General features: G+C 48.6%; 1 protein-coding gene across 6 annotated transcripts in view; it reads right to left on the reverse strand.

The window, feature by feature from the left end:
* CTIF (cap binding complex dependent translation initiation factor) overlaps nucleotides 1-20149 on the reverse strand; it is a 273428-nt gene that overhangs the window by 26436 nt on the left and 226843 nt on the right. For all 6 annotated transcript variants that reach the window (XM_012745342.3, XM_012745339.3, XM_012745341.3 and 3 more), the window contains one exon: nucleotides 14278-14433. In XM_012745342.3, coding sequence (XP_012600796.2) covers nucleotides 14278-14433 — 156 coding nt within the window. The remainder of the gene's footprint in view (nucleotides 1-14277; nucleotides 14434-20149) is intronic.

Consider the following 20149-nt stretch of genomic DNA (forward strand, 5'->3'; position numbering starts at 1 on the left):
TCGGCCACCCTGCCACGGCTCTTCATTCCCGTCTGTGCTTCTTTCTTTCCTTTTCTCCTCCTTTCTTCACCCTGAGGTCAGATGGACTGCTTCTGCAGACCCTGCCGGGGCGCTGCAGCCCCGGCCCACGCTGGCACCCCAGCTGCAAGCTTGAGGGTTCAGCTCTTATGCAGCCCCTGCACCCCCTCTGCTGCTGGGTGCTCGGAGAGGCGCTGAATAAGTACTTTTGAGACTTTGGGCATCCGGAACTGTTCCAGAAAAGCCTGAGAATTCCAGAATCTAGTCTCTAGACCTGCCCTGTCCGGTGTAACCACCACCAGCTGCTCCGGCCGCGTCCGGATTGAGAGGTGCTTTGAAATCACACTGGATTTCAAAGACTTAATACAAGAATAAAATGAAGAAGAATATTTAAAAAAAACCTCATTGATATTTTAAAATATTGATTACAGGTTGAAATGATAATTACCTGGACATAGTGAATGACATAAAATTAATTTCACCTGTTCCTTTTTCATTTTTTAAAATGTGGCTACTAGGAAATTTATAATCACATACACACGTGGCTCACACTATATTGCTACTGGACACGTGGCTCTGTAGCTGAGCTTCTGTTGCAATTGTCAAGGGCTCAGAGGTTTCCGTCGTCCTCAGTGTCTGTGACAACGGGTGTCCGCTCCCACCCACGCCATGCTCCCACCTCTGTGCTCCCTGTACTTCCTCCTACTCCCTTTGCTCCTCGTGGGAGAGGCAAGAGGGGGGCCTGTGGTTCCCCAGCTTCTCCAGGCACAGCTGGGGGTTGGCACAGTGTGCGACAGGTGACAGGTGCTGGCTGAAGGGGCCCCTAGAGTAACCCCTTCCCAGGGGACTCGTGGTCCAGGGAACTCGGCCGGGCGCCCACCCCGACTTCTGATGGCTGTGGGATGGGGGATTCTGACTTTGGACAGACTAGTTCAATCTCATATGACGCCTGACGGACTGAAGTTGAGAATGGACCACTGAGCCAGAGCCAAGCGTGGGGACAGCGTGGAGGCAGCTATATTGTGGGTGCAAATTGCCTCTTTCGAGTTTGATTTGGGGAGCGTGCTTCTCTTCCCTCTCCCGTTTGGATCTCGTCTCCAGGGAACACAACTGGCCAGCCCCACCCTGCCCACTCATCTTGCCTCCTCAAGGGTTCTGGATTTCTCTCCTCTGAGAAATCCTCCCAGATTAATTCTAGAAGGGCTGACTGTCGTCCCTTGCTTTGCTCAGTCTAGACATTCTATTTCCTTCCTTCATTCAACAGGTTATGTATTGGGCACCTATATGCCAGGCACTGTTCTAGGCACAGAGATGTACCTATGAATAGACACACCGCCTGCCTTTAGAGAGCTGCCTTGCTACCTGGGAGGCAGAAAACAAGAAGATTAATAAAGGGAACTCTAAGGAAAAGCCAGGTCCTAGTGGAGCTATGAACAGAAGGCAAGCAGGCTGGGAGTAATGACCGGAGTGGCAGGCTGGGACGAGGTGGGTGAGGTCAGGGAGGGTCTCTCCAAGGAAGTGACATCTCAGCAGAGACCCGGAAGGACCCCTCGACGAAGGGCATTCTCCCAGAAGGCACAGCCAGTGCACAGCCCCCGAGGCTTGTTTTACTGTGTTCCTTCACGTTTTTCTCATTAAGCATCATTTCATTTTATACAACACGAATATGCTGCTGACCGCTCTCTTTATTTTATGTCTTTGCTTCTCAGGGGCCACGTGTCAAAAGACAGTGAGCTACAGGGAAGGGAGGAAGTCAATTTGTAATCAGCAAATCTACGTTAGATGCATTTGCTCCTTATCCTGAGGGCCAGAGAGGAGAGGCCGCCTGAGTTCGCCCATCTCTGAAATCCGCCTTCTTCCCCCGGCTACAGGACCTGGAGGTTCCTGCTTGCAGGGCCTGGCCCAGCCCCGAGACCTATGGATCAGAGCTGGCCACAGTGGGAACAGAGCCACCGAGGAGCTGGGCTCTAGCTCAGTCTTGCAGTGGACAGAAAAGGGGAGAAAAGGTTCCTGTGTTCCACCGGCCACCACAGGTGCCTCCTAGACGTCATTCATAGGTGAAGACGGGAGCAGCAGCACGTGGAGTGTCATCAACTGCTAATTTGAACTGTCAGTACTGAGCGCTGCGCAGGTTGAAGAAAGATCAGCGTGGGGCACGGAGGGTGGGTGGCGTGTGCCTTATGCACCCTCAGCTCTTAGTGCAGGGCATTCCCCTCCCCACCCCCCCAGTGGACAGCAGCTCTTTGAGGGTGGGGCCCTGACCTACTCATGCCCAGGCCCGGCAGCTGGCCCAGCGCTTGGCCCCTCAACTTCTAGGTGGGGGTACCTGAGCTGCAGCATGGAGGCTGCGCAGGGCGGGGGCAAACCTTGGGGGGCACTGGGAGGGGGACGCTCTGGGGTCAGGCCAGGAGCCAGCAAGGTTGCTTACATCCTCCCATGAGTGGGACACAGGCAAGCTTTATTTATTTATTTATTTATTTCAATTTTTTTTCTTTTACCTTGAGCTGAGACTCCATGCACAAGCTTTATTTTTTGACTTCTGGATTATTCTGAAGTTAAGGATGGCCATTTTTTACACCCATATCATCTGGTTTATGATCTCCTAAATATTAACATATAGGTCACTCTCCTTCCCTCCTAGCGAATCCCTCTGCCTGACCTGTCCTCAGGGCCCCAGCGTGGCTCTCCAGTGTTCCCAAGTTCACTGCCACTGGTGGGGGGTGTGTGTATGAGAAGGAGGGCATCCTAGTGTGGGTGTTTAACCCTAAAGGATTTACAATCTAGATGGGCGCATGTGAGGATGTATATCTTGTACACACAACTCCAGCCAGACATAATTCTATCTTCCACAGACCTGTCCATTCAACAGCTTAGAAAAAATCCGCACCTCCCATCCTCCCCCAGGCCTTTAGCTCCCGCCCGTCCCCGCCTGCCTGCAGATAGCAGGGGCCTCTTGAAGTTCAGACATTAATTACTGAGTTAGAATATTTTTCAAAATTACAAGGCATGGCCCCAGGAGATAAGAGGAAGGAGGAGGAGCACGGGGAGGGGTTAGGGCGCAGCGGGGAAGGGCAAGCTGCCCAGGGCTGCATGGGTGGGGCTGGAGCCCCCCTCTGTCCCCTCTTGCCAGGCCAGTGCCCCCTGCAGGGAGCACCGAGACCAGGACAGAGGTTCACAGCTTGCTCTGGGCCCGGCCGTGGGAGGTGTCCCCAGGGAGGGCAAGGGCTGGGGACTGCGATGCAGGACTTTCTGTTGGTCCTAAGCAGAAAGGCTGGGACAACTCCACGAACCCCTCCCCCCTTCCCCGAGGCCTTAAAGTAGAATTCCTGCTAGAAATTGGCTATGTGAGTTTAAATTGTTTTCAATGAAGGGCATAGTCCATGATTTCACATTCAATAATTCTGTAATTAGGAAGATGGATGGAACCGAGGCCTCCCTGAAAAGGACCTGGAAGGACAGGGTTCACTGGGGCTTGGCAATTCCATAGAACTTTTAAGAAAATGCCAAATAGCTGATGTTTATTAAGAAAAACTGCTCCCACCTACACATACATTTATAAGGCTAATTTTCCGGCGAGCCACATGCGTTCTGAATCTCTGTATTTCAGAGAAAATACCCAAAAAGCTTGCACCCGTACCACCTTCCAAAAGAGAACTAAAGAGATGTCCGCCCCGAAGCCATGTTGAGATTGGTCTGGAAATCTCTCGAGTTTTAAGACTGTTTAAAAACGGTTCTGGCTTGGAGAGTGGTTTCCCTTTGGAAACTAGTGTCTGGTGGAAGCTGGTATTTTTATAACTGCAGGCTCTCTGTCAGATCCTGTGTTACCATGGTTGCTACGGGGAACACTGGCTTCACATTTCACATTTCAGTTCGCAGAGTCTGGCTAGGGAAGCAGGAGCAGGGAGGGTGGGGGTTGGGAGAGGGTGGGGAGTGGCGCTGGGGGGGGCGGTGGGAGACTCCCCTTTTATCTCGAGGAGGTCACGGATCCCCACAGCCTCAGATGGGGCCACCTCAGTGTGTTGATGTGCAGGGGTTTGGGGCCCGGGGGTCTAAGCAGGGCGTCACGCCGCTGAGTGGCCTCGCTGTGTGTGCCACGCCGCTGAGTGGCCTCGCTGTGTGTGCCACGCCGCTGAGTGGCCTCGCTGTGTGTGCCACGCCGCTGAGTGGCCTCGCTGTGTGTGCAGAGCAGAAGAGGGGGACGCAAGCTGTGAGGGGACGGAACTGGTGGGGAGTTATTTCAGCAGAGGTTACAGGAATGGTCCCTTAAGCTGGGGTATTCATAGCAGCAGCTGCTGGCCCTGCAGGGACTCCGATGCTAAGCCAGCGCCCAGGGGCTGGGTACCTGCCCCTGGGAAGGCTGCATTCTCAGAGGAACATTCCAGGCGGGGTCTGTGCCTAAGATTAGGGCTGGAATAAACTGTTCATGGAGAAAGGCTCTCCTGCTCTTCAAGCTTCATTCCAGCCCTTCACTTCCTGCTAAGTCTCTTTGTTTGACTGCTGCAGTGAGAACACATTTAAAGATGCGAGGGAGCTGGGGGGCTGCTCTCTGTGAGGACGCCCCTCGAGGCAGACTTCCGACCCCCTCTGCTGGTCCACCGTCTGGCCCCCCATTCCCTCTCCCCACCCCACCCACTTGGAGCACTGCACTTTCCACAGTGCACGGAGGTGCCCGTGGGTCTCTCTGGCCAGGGACTGCTCCAGATTTAGCTGACTTTGTTATCTCAGCACATTTCTCACCAGAAATGTGTCCAGGAGACTTTTCGGTTCAATAAGAAAGGAGCATTTTTCTCATTGTTTGTTGAATGAATAAATAAATTGTTCTCTATGCCTTCCATGGTGTTGCTTTCTGGCATAAAAACTTTTAGAGGTTCTTGGTGTCATCACCTTGCATTGACCACAATGCCCCTGGTGGGAGCCACAGGTGGCCGGTGGCTCACGCAGCAGGCCCTCTCTTTACCGCGCCGGCACTGATGGGTCACGCCCATCCTGGCCCCCAAGCCTTCGTTCAAATGCTTCTTCCTGAGGCCTTGACCTCTTTCCCCAATGCCTGTGCATGGTCCACTTCTCCTTAAGCCCCAGCTCCCCTCCCCTTTGTCCCCAGCAGCGGCCCACACCCCCATCCACCCCCTTCTCCCCCGTTTGTCTAGCTCACAAGCCATCGTAAGTGTTCACCAATGCTTAATTTCTGTGGATGCAATCGCCAGGTGGATTGCAAGCCTTTTACAGAAGGATCACAATGTATATACTTCCTCCTTCTAGGGCTACCAGGAAACTGCAGTTTAGTAAGAAAGTGTCATTGTCTCAAACCCAATCACCTCTTATGGAATGAGCACAGAATCCTGAGCAAAATGCAGCCAGAGGTACACGATAGATGAGATCCAGCCTGCCCCCAGGTAGCAATGAAAGATGTGAGTGATTTAAAAGCAACCAAGAAGGGATCACACGGCATCAATACAACCACCTGGCAAAGGACATGTCTGGAGAGCAGACGTTGACAGCCCTGTGTGGACATCAGTTCTACAGGATGTTACAAGAAGAGCAAATCCAGGCGGGGTGGGGAGGAGGCGGGCAGTGCGCCTGGCCTTGGAGGTGGGCAAGAGTCAGGCGGGACGACTGCAAGGCTGGGTATGGAAACACACGTGGAGCTGTTTGGCTGGAAAGGGGGATTGTGTTTGCTTGGGGGGGGGCTTAGATGCCCAGTAAGGAAACGGGCCTTACTTTCTGGGGTTGCTTCTGCTGCGATACTTCTCTTGAGCAATGCCTGGAACACAGTTTGTATTCAATAGCAATGCACACGTGACAATTCACCGGAAAACTGTCATATGCCATTTGCTTTACATGGCCATCTCCCTTATTCTAAGCCTTAAAACAAACCCACGGGGTGAATATCAGTCCTATTATTCCCTGATACAGATAAGAAAACTGAGGTTTGGAAAGATGGAGGAATTAGGTTAAAATCCCCCAGCTGGGATTCAAACTCAAGTCTCTCTGGCTCCCAAGGCTCTGCCCCTCCCACACATTTTTTTTGCTTGTCAGTGGACACTCATTCATTGCACCTAAGATGCAGCTATTCTTGTTACTTAACCTTGGCTACACATTAGAATCATCTGGAGAGCGTATAGCCACCCCCACCAACTCTATCCCAAGTAAGTTTGGTTTAATTGGTTGAAGGAGGGGGTCTGAGAATTTGTTAATTTGTAAAAGCATCCCGAGGTGTAGGGTTGAGGGCAACTTCCCATGGATCCAGCCAGCACATCTCTGGTCCCCATCAAAGTCCATCACCACCGCAGACACCGCCTACCTCGGCCGCTCCTGGCCCAAGTGGGCCCTGCCCTGGCCCCAGCTGGGCAGCCGAATGCAGCCCCATGCCCTGCTCTGCGGAAGGGAGGCATGGTCCCCCTGGAAAGGTGCCTCTGAAGAATGTTCCGCTCGACTCTCTGAGCCCTGTGAAATAGCAGAGGCTCTCCACCCACACCCACTTCATCTCGGCCCTTCCCGAGGTCAGATTTCCCCCGGAGCCAAAACAATGTGAGCAATTGAATGCACACTCACGCAAAAAGTTAAAAAAGTGGCTCTCTCATTGTTGCACGGAGCAAATTCATTTCCTGAGAAGCCTGCCTGGCTGGCCTCTGCGTCCTCCTCCCCAGCCTGTGCCTGCCCGCCTCCTCCAGGAGCCCGGCCAGTTGCGTCCCTTGGGGGCGCCCCTCGGAGACACCCCACACAGGCACCCCTGGAAAGGGCAGGGAGAGGTGGATGGGATTTCTGGGGCCCGGAAGAGGGGAGTAGAGCAAGGGAGCCAGCCAGGGGAGAGGTTGGTGGGGGTCAGAAGGTGGGCGGGGGCGTGGGGTGAGAGATTCCTGGCAGAAAACACTCGCCCTCCCCCCTTCACTCCACCTCTGACCTCTGGCTACTGCTGCCGGACTCTGGAGGGGGCGGGAGGATGGGAGTTACGGGTTGAAATGGGCTGGGGGGATTGGACGGACAGAGGGAAGGTGAGATGTTCCCTGCAGGGGGAAAGGATGGGAGGAAGTGGAGAGAAACAGGCACACAGATTTGTTGAAAATTCCCCTGCCAGAGGAATTTTCAACAAAGCTCTTAAAGTAACGGGCCCAGAGAGAGGCATTCAGTGATAACCCAAGGAAGCCTGGCGAAGCCACCACTGGTTCACAGAGGTGACAGAGGAGGTAGAGAGCATTGTAGGGTCAGGAATCGAGGGTGCTGGACAAGCCAGACCCACAGCTAGGCAGGTCGGCTTAGAGACGCCAGCCGACATGGGGAGGTGACACCTTAGCTCAGGCCACAAACAATAATTGCGCCTCTACTGTGTTGTGTGTGGAACCCACAGTCACAGTTTGACTGAGGACCTGGACAGGAGAAAGGGGTCCTTAATTAGGATGCTACTGAAAATATTCCTTACATTCTTTCACCCATGTGTTATAATGTTCAGTGTACAAGACTTTCATTTCTTTAGTTCAGTTTATTCCTAAGTATTTTATTCTTTTTGATGCTATTACAAATGGGATTGTTTTCCTAATTGCCTTTTCAGATAGTCCATTATTAGTGTACAGAAATACAACTGCATGTTTTTGTATATTGATTTTATATCCTGCAAATGTATTGAATTTGTGGGGTTTTTTTGCCACAAATCTTCAATTTATTTAAAATACCTTATCTGCAAAGTACAATATAACGAAGGAATTTGTTTATTAGTTCTAATAGTTTTATAGTGGAGTCTTTAGAGTTTAGATCATGTCGTCTATAAACAGAGACAATTCTATGTTTTCCTTTTTGATTTGGATGCTTTGTATTTTTTTTTTTTCTTGCCTAACTGCTCTGGCTAGGACTTCTAGAACTATGTTGAATAGAAATGGTGAGAGTGGGCATTTTTGTTTTGCTCCTGATCTTAGATTGGAAGAGTTAATATTGTGAAAATGTTCACACTACTCAAAGCGATCTACAGAGTCAGTGCGATTGCTATCAAAATATCAATGGTATTCTTTTTATAGAAATATAAAAAATAATTCTAAAATTCATACAGAACCACAAAAGAGCCCAAATAGCCAAAGCAATCTTGAGCAAAGAATAAATCTAGCTGTATTACACCTCCTGATTTCAAAATATATCACAAAGGTACAGTAATCAAAACAGTATGGTATTGGCATGAAAACAGATATGTGGACCAGTGGAACAGAATAGAGATCCCAAAAATTAACCCATGCATTCAACTGATATTTGATAAGGGTGCCAAGAACACACAATGGGGAAAAGATAGTCTCTTCAATAAATCGTGTTGGGAAGATTGGATATCCACATGCAAAAGAATGAAATTAGATCCTATTATACCATAAATAAAAATCAACTCAAAATGGATTAAAGAGTTAAATGTAAGACCTGAAACTATAAAACTGCTAGAAGAAAACATAGGGAAAAAGCTTTTTAACATTGGTCTAAGCAGTGATTTTTTTTTGGATATGGCCCCAAAAGCACAGGCAACAAAAGCAAAAATAGACAAGTGGGACTGCATCAAACTATATAAAAAGCTTCTACATAGCCCAAGGAAACAATTAACAGAGTGAGAGACAATCTATGCAATAGCAGAAAATATTTGCAAAGCATACATCTGATAAGAAATTAATATCCAAAATATTTAAGGATCTCCTACAACCCAACAGCAAAAAAATAATAACCCAGTTAAAAAATAGACTAAAGATTTGAATAGACCTTCCTCCAAAGGAGACATATAAAATGGCCAGCATGTATATGAAAAGATGCTCGCTGTTACTAATCATCAGGGAAATGCAAATGAAAACCACGATGAGATGTTACTTCACACCTGTGAGGATGGCTATTATAAAAAAACAAAAGACAACAATCGTTGGTGAGGATGTGGAGAAATTGGAACGCTTGTACACTGTTGGTGGAAATGCAAAATGGTGCATCTGCTGTGGAAAACAGTATGGAGGTTCTTTAGAAAATTAAAAATAGAACTACCATATGATCTAGCAGTCTCACTCTGGGTATTTATCCAAAAGAACTGAAATCAGGCTCTTGAAGAGACAGCAGCACTCCATGTTCAAGGCAGCGCTATTCACAATAAGCTAAGATGTGGAAACAACTCGAATGTCCATCACCAGATGAATGGATTAAAAAATGGGTGGGGGTGACGAGAGGTTGGTTAATGGGTGCAAACATACTGTTAGATAGAATACATTCTAACATCCAATAGCAGAGTAGGGTGACTATAGTTAACAACAATGCATTATATAGTTCGAAATAGCTAGACGAGTTCCCAACACACAGAAATGATAATTACTCAAGGTGATGGATATATTAGATATCCTGGCTTGATCATTACACATGCTATGCATATGACAAAATATCACATGTACCCCATAAATACGTACAAATATTATGTATCAGTAAAAAATTGTTAAGTGGTATATACATACAACAGAATATTATTCAGCCTTAAAAAAAAAGAATGAAGCTGGAATATACAACAACATGGATGAACTCTGAAGACATTATATAATACTAAGTGAATAAGCCCATCACAGAAGAACAACTACTGTATAATTCTATTTATAAGAGGTATCTAAAATAGTCAAACTCAAAGAAGCAAAGAATAGAATGGTGGTTGCCAGAGGCTGGGGAGTGAGGAAGATGGGAGTTGCTAATCAGTGAGTGAGAGCTTCAGTCGTGCAAGACGAGTAAGTTCTAGAGCTCTGTTGCGCAGCACTGTGCCTGAAGATACCAATACTGTGTTGCACACTTAAAAATCTGTTAAGAGAGTAGATCTCATGTTAAGTGTCCTTACCACAACAAAATTGAAAAAAATACTGAAAAACATAAAAACCTAAAAAAGAGCTGGGTAAGCAAACATGAGCTGCGAGCAGGAGGACAGCTAAAGAGGACCAGTGACACTCTTCAATCACTTTGAAAACCATCTTGGTAGAAACTATTCATTCTTAAACAATGAAAGGGCTCGCTGAAAATTAGTCTTCTCCATCTCTGGAAGAAGGATCTCTGATTGGGAAAAATGAAGTCAATTCCACAAAGATCCACTGGGCTCCCACCATGTGGCAGGTGCTGGTTAAGGACCGAGAGGGCGAACAGGGTAGCCCCTGCTTTGCTTGCAAGGCAGTGAAATGGGGCGGTTAGGGACAGGCACCCTGTGGTCAGATCTAGATTCTAATACTGACTCTGCCACTCGATGGCTGTGTGGCCCTGAGCAAGTTGCCTGACCTCTCTGTTCTCCTCTGGAAAACGGGGATGATAATTTTCGGAGTGTTGTGTGAGTTAAGAGAGAAAAGAATGTATAAATTGCTTTAGATCGTGCCTCCCGTGCAGCGAGATGTGCTGCCATCATTGCTGAATATGCTAGCAGGCTGGAGGGCCGTTCTGGGCCCCAGAAGGGGGCTGTCTGTGTGCTGGGCTGCGGATCGGGGTGAGGGGGCTCTATGGAAAAGGCGACTTTGAGCTGGGCTGTGGAAGAAGTGTCAGGGCCAGGGAGACGGAGACCTAGAGATGATGCCAAGGGTTCAGGCTTGAGCAACCTAGAGGGTGGCTGATTTGACGAGGTCAGGGTGTGAAAGGAAACGTCTGTCCGTGACTCTCAGACAGCCGGGTGTCCTCCAGACTGACGGGGCCCAAGGGCTGAGCACGTGATGGATCTTAAAGGGGCTGAGTGAGCCCCGGGCCCAGGAACTACAGGGACCTCTGTAAGCACGAGGACCCCAGATGGGGGCTGGGTTGTGAGGACTTTCTATCTTGCCCTTGGGTTTGTTCTGAGTGAGCCTCTTCACAGCGACATGGTTTTTGTTTGACTTGTGACAAGGGAGGGGGAGCAGGAGCCATGGGGGTGCAGAGATGGTGGGTGGCCGCGACTGTGAGGAGCGCCATCAGCAGGTTCTAGGGCTGCTGCCCGGCTGGGGTGCCCTAGTGCACCATCCGCCCTACCCCCCCCACCCCTGTGAGCACTGGGCCGAGCAGGAGGGCTTTGGGGCGTGGCTCTGGCCACATGTTGCTGGAGGGGCCCAGGCACACAGCGGTTGTCAGCGGCTGGAAACGTGGACCTGGAGGTGGTTCTGGGAGGTGGGAGGATCCCAGGGCACGGTGGGTGCTGTGGATTTGGAGTCAGCCATCTGCATGGCCCTGGGGAAGAAGCCTGAGCTTTTCCAGCATGCAAGGAAGTGGCAGCAGTGTCTTTGGCTCTAGAAACTTCCATGAGCCAGCTCAACCTGCTTTAGGGATCTAGGCCAGGCCAGGGTATGAGTGTGTACGTGATAAGGCAGGAGAGGCAGCTCTGACCCTAAGAATTCAGGGGTCCCCAGGGAGCTGGGAAAGGCAACAGGCTCTCCACAGGGACTGATACCCCCAGGTCACCCTTTTCTGTCCCTATCTTTTCTAAAGGCCTCATTGTAGGGAAGCCCAGTTCTCCACCGGAAACAGCCCGAGATCAGGAGTCCAGGAGCTCCAGGCCAGCTCCAGCATGGACCAGCCTTGTGTCCTTGGGCAGGGCACTTAGCCCACGTGCACCTTTAAGACTGGCGTGTGCTCAGTCCCTAGGTCCCATTAGCCTGGGACAACCAGCTCTCTGAGAGCTGCTGTGCCCTAGAGTGTGTCCCCTGGGCCTTTCCTTCCATACTCTGACCTAGCTGCCCCTAGTGCACCATCCGCCCTACACCCTTGCAGAGAAAGCAGCATGAGCCCCTTTGCAGATGAGGAAACCGCAGCTCAGAGCAGGTAAACTCTCTCCCCAGACGGCACAGCTAAAACCCAACAGCACCAGGATCTGAACCCCGGCAGCAGCCTGGCCCCAGGGATGATGCTGTAGCTTGGTACACGGGGCTTTGGTTTCTTCTTTTTCAAAATGGTAAAAGCCGTAGGTAATTTATTTACTTTTCCAGTTGACCATGAGCACAGGATGGATCTGTGTTTGTCAGTGCTGAAAAGTGTAATGCATCAAACGAGCAGGCATTAGGAGTGGCTCTTTGTTTCTTGTCTGTGCAGACCTCCTGGCACCTTCCGGATCTCACACTGGAAAGTTCGCACTACCTCAGGCGGTGTTAGAAGTGCCTCAGCAGCCAGGGCCAGCGCTCAGCCCCAGCCCTGCCTCCTGCTTGGAGGAGCAGGTGACAGCAACACCAGGAGGTGTCCAGATCAGGCGGAGTGAACGTGTTGAGGCAATTCAGGTCACTGCCCTAGAACAGCGCGGCTCCCTGTCTGGAGGTGGGTTGTCAGGGGCCCAGGGCCATGCCGGCAAGGACGGAAGCGCCCCAAGAGGCCATCTGGGCCAGCTCCCTGCCTTCGAGTCATCCCAAAGAGGTGCAAAAGGCAAAGCCATGAGCTCAAGACCCTTTGAGGGTGACGCGAAGTCGGGAGAGGCCCGTTGTCTGAATCTGCGAAGCAAGTCTGAGTTCAAGTGCATCTGTTGTGAAACATGGTCTGGCTACGTGGAGGGGCAGAGGCTTACGGGTTTACGAAAGCACCCAAGAGAGGCCCGTGTGCTCTGCGCTAGTCTGGAATGAGCACACTATTGTTCTATAAATGGATGCTTCAAAAACACTTACAAATACACTCTCTCCCCTCTCTTAAATTCCTCTATTATCGTCTTTCTTTCAAAAATACAAAAATGTCCCTTTCCCCCACACCTCCCCTTTACCTAACAAGTTCCCTCTCTCTGCTGCCATTCACAGACAAGCTTCTCGCAAGACTTGTCCACACTCCTGTCCTCACCTCCACCGACACCCAGGGCCTGTGACCTGGTTGCCAAATGCAGGGCCCTTCCCTGTCCTGGTCCTTTGCTTCTCCAGAGGCTGCTCCTCCCTATGTCCTGGTCCCTGCTATGTCCAGAGGCCTGCTGAGGGTGGCGGGGACGGGGCATGTGACGCGTGGGGCCGGCTCAAGCTCCCAGGAAGGACTGCTGTGACGGTTCTTGTGTGCTCCTCTGGAGCCTTCCCTGCCACCTCACCCTCCTCCTCCACCCCCTCTGCTCGCTCCGCCCATTCCTCCACCTGCACCCTCTTCCTGGGTGACCCCATCTGGTCCCCAGCCTTGAGCACCAGGAGCACGTCAGCAGTTCACACGGCCCGCAGACCCCTACCTCCAGTGTGACCTCTTCCAGATCTTCAGACCCTCCCACCAGGCCAAACTCGGGGCAGCTCCCCAGGGACAGCTAACAGGTGACCCAACCACAACATGCCGAAAAACACTCCTGGTTTCCAGGCCCACTCTATTTTTTCTATTATATTTTTCTTCTAGCATTTGCCATCCCAGAAAACGGTGTCACTAGGCTGGTGAACAGAGAGCCCACGCCACCTCCTGCCTTCCCTGCATCTCACATCGGCAAGTTCTATTGGTTCTAAGAACACAACCAGAACCCAACTCTGCACTGGACGACACCAGTAGCCCCCAACTGGGCTCCTAGCTTTCACCTTTCAGTTTTATTCTCCAAGAGTAGCCAGAGGGGCCTCAGAAAGCATGTGACAGCAACTGGTAGGGCGAGCACCCCGCTGAGTCCTTGCTTCTCAAAGGAGTTTTGGTTATTCTTTTTTATTTTTATTTTCTTATTTATTTATTTATTTTATTTTTTTTTGAGACAGACTCGCTCTGTTGCCCAGGCTAGAGTGCCATGGCGTCAGCTTAGCTCACAGCAACCTCAAACTCCTGGGCTCAAGCAATCCTCCTGCCTCAGCCTCCCGAGTAGCTGGGACTACAGGCATGTGCCACTGTGCTGGCTAATTTTTTTTTTCTATGTATTTTCAGTTGGCCAATTAATTTCTTTTTATTTTTAGTAGAGATGGGGTCTCAGCTTTGCTCAGGCTGGTTTCCAACTCCTGACCTTGAGCCATCCACCCGCCTCAGCCTCCCAGAGTGCTAGGATTACAGGCGTGAGCCACCTCGCCTGGCCTCTTTTTTATTTTTTTGAGATAAAATTTAGAAGGAAATCTTTTTTTGAAATAAACAATTCAATGGTAAACCAGTCCAATCCAGAGACGCTTGCACTGCAATAATACGTACCGCAGGCCTCCTGTCTGCAGCCGGAGTTCCAGGTTAGGAATCACCGGAGTCTGAGTTAATCATGCCCCTTGGGGGGCTGTTTCGCTTTACATAAACTCAACAGATAAAGACCTGACTTTACCAAAGGCACGATCCCTCGTAAGTGACATGACCCTGCCGGCTTTGCCCACGCGCGTGAGACGGGTTTCGACTGGTGCCCTCCCAGTGCCAGCGCCCTGGCCCCCGGCGGGCCCTTACCTCCCTGAGGCAGGTGTAGATGGGGCACACGAGCACGCGGAAGGGCTCGCCCGTGCTGCTGCGCATGGTGCCGAAGACCTCGCACAGGAAGGTGATGAAGCCCAGCCAGCGCTCCACGTCCTGCTGCTGCAGCTCCTCGCGCACCGTGAAGTCCTTCTGCGGAGGCAAAGAGACCGCGTCAGCCTCGCCCGGCTGCAGCCCAGCGCTGGTGGCTCAGGGCTGGTCCCGGCCGCAGGCAAAGCCTGCGTCTTCAGTGAGGGTGGGGTGAGTGACTCGTGCACGCGCTTGTGGGCAGGATCACCCTGACCTCCGGACACAGGACCTCTACTTCGGGTGTTCCCAGGCGGGTGGTGCAGCTTCCCCTCCTCTGGCACCTGCTGCAGGTCACCCTCCTTCACTGACCCCCACTGCTCAGGTAGTGGGATGAGATGGAAGGGGAAACGTCACTCTCGCAAGACTCAGCACTTCCCTCATTCACCTCCCTGTGGCTAAACCATATCTCCCTTTGCTGACCCCCAAATCACGCCCTCTGCATCCGGCAGGGCAGCCGAACACCGCCTGCCGCGAACGGTCAGCAAGGGGCAAATGGGGCCCCTCCGGGCTAGTGCTCGACACAGCTGCCACCCCGCCTGCAAGGGGCCTAGCGGGTAGTAGGAGTACTGGGGGTATTCATTCATTCATTCGTTCGTTCTTCCTCCTTAAAGAGGAAGGTTAAAGAGGTAGGTTAAATGATGTTCTGAAATACATTTCCCTTGCCCTGTCTTTGGGTTTGGCCATGTGCCTTGCTTTAGCCAACAGAATGAGGCAGAGGTGACAGGGTGCCAGCTCTGATCTGAGGCCTTAAGTATTTATGCTCACTCTTACGCTTCTTCCATCGTCCTGAGAAGACTCTCTCTGGCCTGGCCTGATGGTCCCAGAAGAAGGACGAGAGACACGTGGAACAAGGCCCACCCAAGTCTAGCCTAGATTAGGTGACCCCTAGCCAACCTGCATGAACATCGTCGAAATGCATGCTTACTGCTGCATGACCCTGAGATTGCTGTGGTTGTTTGTTAAGCAGCAAGAGCTGACTGATACAGGATTGATATGAGAGACAATCTCAAGCTGAATAGCACCTGCTAAGGGGTGAGTGAAAGGGAAGTGGGTGGAAAGGGAAGACTAGGAGATGACACCAAGATTCTGGGTCTGGGTGACTGTGCCACCAAAATAAACAGAACATGGGAAGACAGGTTGTACAGTGTGACCCAGGCCACTCCCACAGTCCAACTCCCTTCCCCACTGCGGACTGCGGCTGAGCATCCTTGATGCCAGAGTCTCAGCACCTGCAGAGGTGGAAGGCCGCAGAGAAGAGTCGGTTAACACCTGTCCCCCGAGTGTGGCGAAGGTGCTATCTAGGCAGGTGGGGCCCTGGTCTCCTTAGGCAGCACAGCAGGGGCTGGCTAAGAAGATTTCCAAGAGAAGCCACCCAAGTTCCATCACTGGATGAGCTTAGGCCACAGCTTATGACAACCTGAGTTTCAATATCACAAAAAAGAAAGTATGTACACGTGTGTGCATGTATGTGCCTATACTTAAATCAACATCTGCATGGAAAACAACAGCGCAGCCGCCACCTGTGAGCTGGACACTGAGCCAGGTGTCTTCACTGCACTATCTCATTTAATCACCACAATCATCCCTCAAGGCAAGTCTTGTCATTGCCTGGTTTCATAGACGGCGAATCTGAACTAGAGAAGTTGCACAACTTGCCCATGACCTTGGGCGATGGCAGAGCTGGGATTTGAACCTAGGTCCTCCTACCACGGACACCACGCTTATTTTTCCCCCCTTCTTTTTATGGCATTTTTAAAAAAATTAATTTTCTTGTGTATATTTAAGGTATACGTCATGATGTTATGGGATACATATAGGCAGTAAAAGGTTACTATAGTGAAGCAAATTGCATATCCATCATCTCACATAGTTATGACTATTTTTTTTGTTTGTTTTTGTGGCAAGAACAGCTCTTTGGTGTTTTTTAGATGGGGAAGTAGCACACCAGAGCCCAGGCTCTTAGTCGCTCTCCAATTCTCCACTCTTCACTAAGCCGTTTGTCCAGATTGCCCCTTGGAAGCGCACCCCTGCCTGCGACCCCTCAGGCCTCCCGCCCCCACCACTGCCCAACGGAGTGTCTGCCCATGCGCCACCACGGAGCTCTGGTGCTTGTCGCCTACCCTGGAGTCCGAGCTGGGGCAAGGGACCCCTCAGTAGCAGACACAAAGCTGGGTCTGTGTCTTCTCCCTAGCCCTGAGCCTGCAGAAGGCAGCTTCCACAGGGGATGCCCCAGGGGTTCCGGTTATCTGTGAATGACAAATGACCTTGCCCGCCACCCCAGAGCCAGCGAAGGGCCCCGGACTGCTGGCCTTGAAGTCGTGAATCTTTTGGTGGTTCCATTTTCATTAATCTGACGATCCCATCATAGTCTTATGTAATCTGAACAGGGGTGGGCATTACCATTCTCATTTTAAAATGCGGAAACCGAGGCACAAGAGATGAAAAGATTTGACTGAGGTCGCACAGCACTAGAACTTGAATGAGAACCTAAGCCCTTTCTCTGCTCTGGGCTAAAGGTTCTCAGCCTGGGTTTCACACTGGAGTTGCCTGGAGGAATGCTGAAGATATCGATGCTTGGATTCCACCCCAGAGAGTCTTGTGTTAATTGGCGGGTGGGGTTGGGGCACTGGTCATTTCTGATATTCCCCAGGTGATTTCAATGCGCAACCGTGGCTGAGATGAGAACCACAGCTCTTGGCCTTTATAAAGTGCCAACCTGAGTGTTAAAATAGTGCCCTTCTATTAACGCCCAGTGTGTCCTTCCCCCATCTCCCATAAAAATGCCCATCCACGAAGGCACACGGGGAAGGACAAAGTCCCACAGCAGCACTGAGGAGGAAGATAACAGTTCACCAGCAGACGCTTCACCAGACTTGGGAGGTAACACCATTCATGAAAGTACTGTCACCAATAAACTGAGATTGCCCAGGGCAGCTTGGCCTCTTGACCCAGAAGACCAAAAGCAGGGGGTAGCTGGAGGCTTTAGTCCCTTCCCCTGTCTGCCTCTGGCTGGCTGAGCAAGAGCTTGTCAGTACTAGCAAAGCCCTGTGCCTGTGTCCTCAGGCAGCTCCCATCAGCACTGGCTTACTCCAGGCCTTGGTTTAGAAGAAACAGAATGGAAAAGTGAAACTACTAATGAAACCAGGTAGATATATGAAGTTAAGTCAAAATAAGTATTTATAATTTTGGTTATAAGATTGAATCAAAAGCCAGAAATAGTTCTTAAAAGAGATTTAATTTTTAAATGTACTTTAAATAATAACTTCATAGTAGTAGTGATTTAATAATCCAAAATTAAATGACTAAAGACTGATAAATACTGGTAGGAGGGGGACAAAAGACTGTAAAACACACAAAATTTCCTAATTGAGACCATCAGGATTAATAGGTTATTGGTTCTTTCTTAAGTTTAGTAGTCAGAGCAATAAAAGTTAAAGTATACCTTTAAAAATGCTAACAGTAAACACTAGTAACCACTACCAGAACTGAAAACAGGATATATAAAAATGAATGGATGAGTAAAAATAACTGTGGGCAGATGAAAATAAAATTCAAGCAGTAGTAAGATCAAAGTACTTTTAAGATAACAATCACTAAATACAATTATAAGGTTATTTATATAAATAAAAATACAATCTGTAATAAATAGATAACATTTTATGTTATGTTATAATAAAATGTTATCTATTTTCTAGCAAAGATTCAAAATATATCAAAAGCTGGGTGCAGTGGCTCACGCCTGTAATCCTAGCACTCGGGGAGCCCAAGGTGGGAGGGCTGCTTGAGGTTAGGAGTTTAAGACTAGCCTGAGCAAGAGTGAGACCCCATCTCTATTAAAAATAGAAAAATTAGCCAGGTGTGGTGGCTTGCACCTGTTGTCCCAGCTACTCAGGAGGCTGAGGCAGGAGGATTGCTTGAGCCCAGGAGTTTGAGGCTACTGTGAACTAGGCTAATGCCATGGCACTCTAGCCCAGGCAACAAAGCAAGACTCTGTCTAAAAAAATTTTTTAAAAACAACTATTGAAACATAAGAAGAAAAACAGCAAGAAAGAATTATATTAGGAAATGACACCACTAACTTTCAATGACTGAATAAATAAATAAAAAATGAATTACTTACATGATTTAAATAATATAGTTAATAAGACTAAATTGAAACAAGCATCATAGTAAGCTGTGATGCCACTATAAATTGCAATGCACAGAAATTGTACAGGTTACATACTGGGACCAAGAATTAATAATTTAAAAAAATCTAATTACTTGGATATTTAAAAGGTATTCTCCTAAAGAAAGATGGAATAAAGATTTAATCAAATATACAATACCTGTAATAAATCATCTAGGAAATAAACAGCTATAAGAACTTGTGAGATGTGGTCAAAGCTATAAGCAAAGGTCAATTTATAGTCTTAACTATTTTGGCCATTAAAAAAAGGAAGAAAATATATTATCTAAACCCATGTTGTCCAATATAGTAGCCACTAGCCATATGTGACTTCTGAGTGCTTGAAATGTGGCTATATGTGCTGTACATGTGAAGCAGACACTAGTTTTCAAAGACTTACTATGAAAACAAGAATATAAAATGTCTCATATTTTAAAAAAAATTGATCACATGAAATTTTGGATATTCTGGGTTAAGCAAAACATACTATTAAAATAAAAATAACATATATAGATGACATTACACTTCTCTAGGATATTAGTCTAAAGATTTAACTCAAAAAATGAGAACACCAACAATGAAGGAAATATAGGAAAGTATATGATATAGTTTGGATATCTGGCCCCTCCAAATCTCATTTGATCCCCAGTGCTGGAGGTGGGGCTTGGTGGGTGGGAGGTGTTTTGGTCATGGGGGCGGATCCCTCGTGAGTGGCTTGGTGTCCACCCCATGATGATGAGTGAGTTTTTGCTTTATTAGTTCAGCAGAGAGCTGGTTGCATAAGGAAGCCTGGCACTGTCTCCTCCCTCTCTTGCTCCTTCTCTAGCCAGGTGACAGGTCTGCTTCCCCTTCACCTTCCGCCTTGCCTGGAAGCTCCCTGAATCTCTCACCAGAAGCAGATGCTGGCACAACCTGCTGGTCTGCAGAACCGTGAGCCAAAGAAACCTCTTTTCTTTATAAATTACCCAGCCTCAGGTATTTCCTTTACAGCAATGCAAAATGGACTAGCACAGGATATAATCCAGATAAAGCCAAAAAATTAATTAGTTAGGAAATAGAGAAAGGAAATTATATACAAAAATCAAGAAAGAAGATATAGAAATAAAATTAGATATGGAAACAGATATGGAATAGATAAAAAAAACCATAATGAAAAATTACAACACAGATGATGATTTTGAAAAATGATTAGATGGATTGTTTTTTTTACTAAAAAAAGAAATAGAAAGTCAGAATAGCCTAAAAATCATAAAATTAAATGAAAAGTTTGGAAAGAATTACCTTTATAAGGAGGTCTCTAAACTTATGACTCTTATGGGTAAATTCATTCAAACTTTCAAAAAATTAGGCAACTGCTTTTCTTTGGAAACTGACCCAGAAGATAGAAAAGGAGCAGCTTTTCAACTGTTTCCCTATAACCAAAATCTCATAATGATAGTAAGTTACAAATAAGGAAGTCTACAGTTTAATCTCTCTAATGGGAATAAATGTGACAGTTCTAAATGAAATACTAACAATTAGATCCATTACAACCAAGCAGATTTTTATCACAGCAAGGCATGGATGCTTTAGTATCAGGAAATCTATAAATGCAATATATTACATCAATAG

Source organism: Microcebus murinus, chromosome 17 (genome assembly GCF_040939455.1).
Source record: "Microcebus murinus isolate Inina chromosome 17, M.murinus_Inina_mat1.0, whole genome shotgun sequence".
In the NCBI taxonomy this organism is placed as follows: domain Eukaryota; kingdom Metazoa; phylum Chordata; class Mammalia; order Primates; family Cheirogaleidae; genus Microcebus; species Microcebus murinus.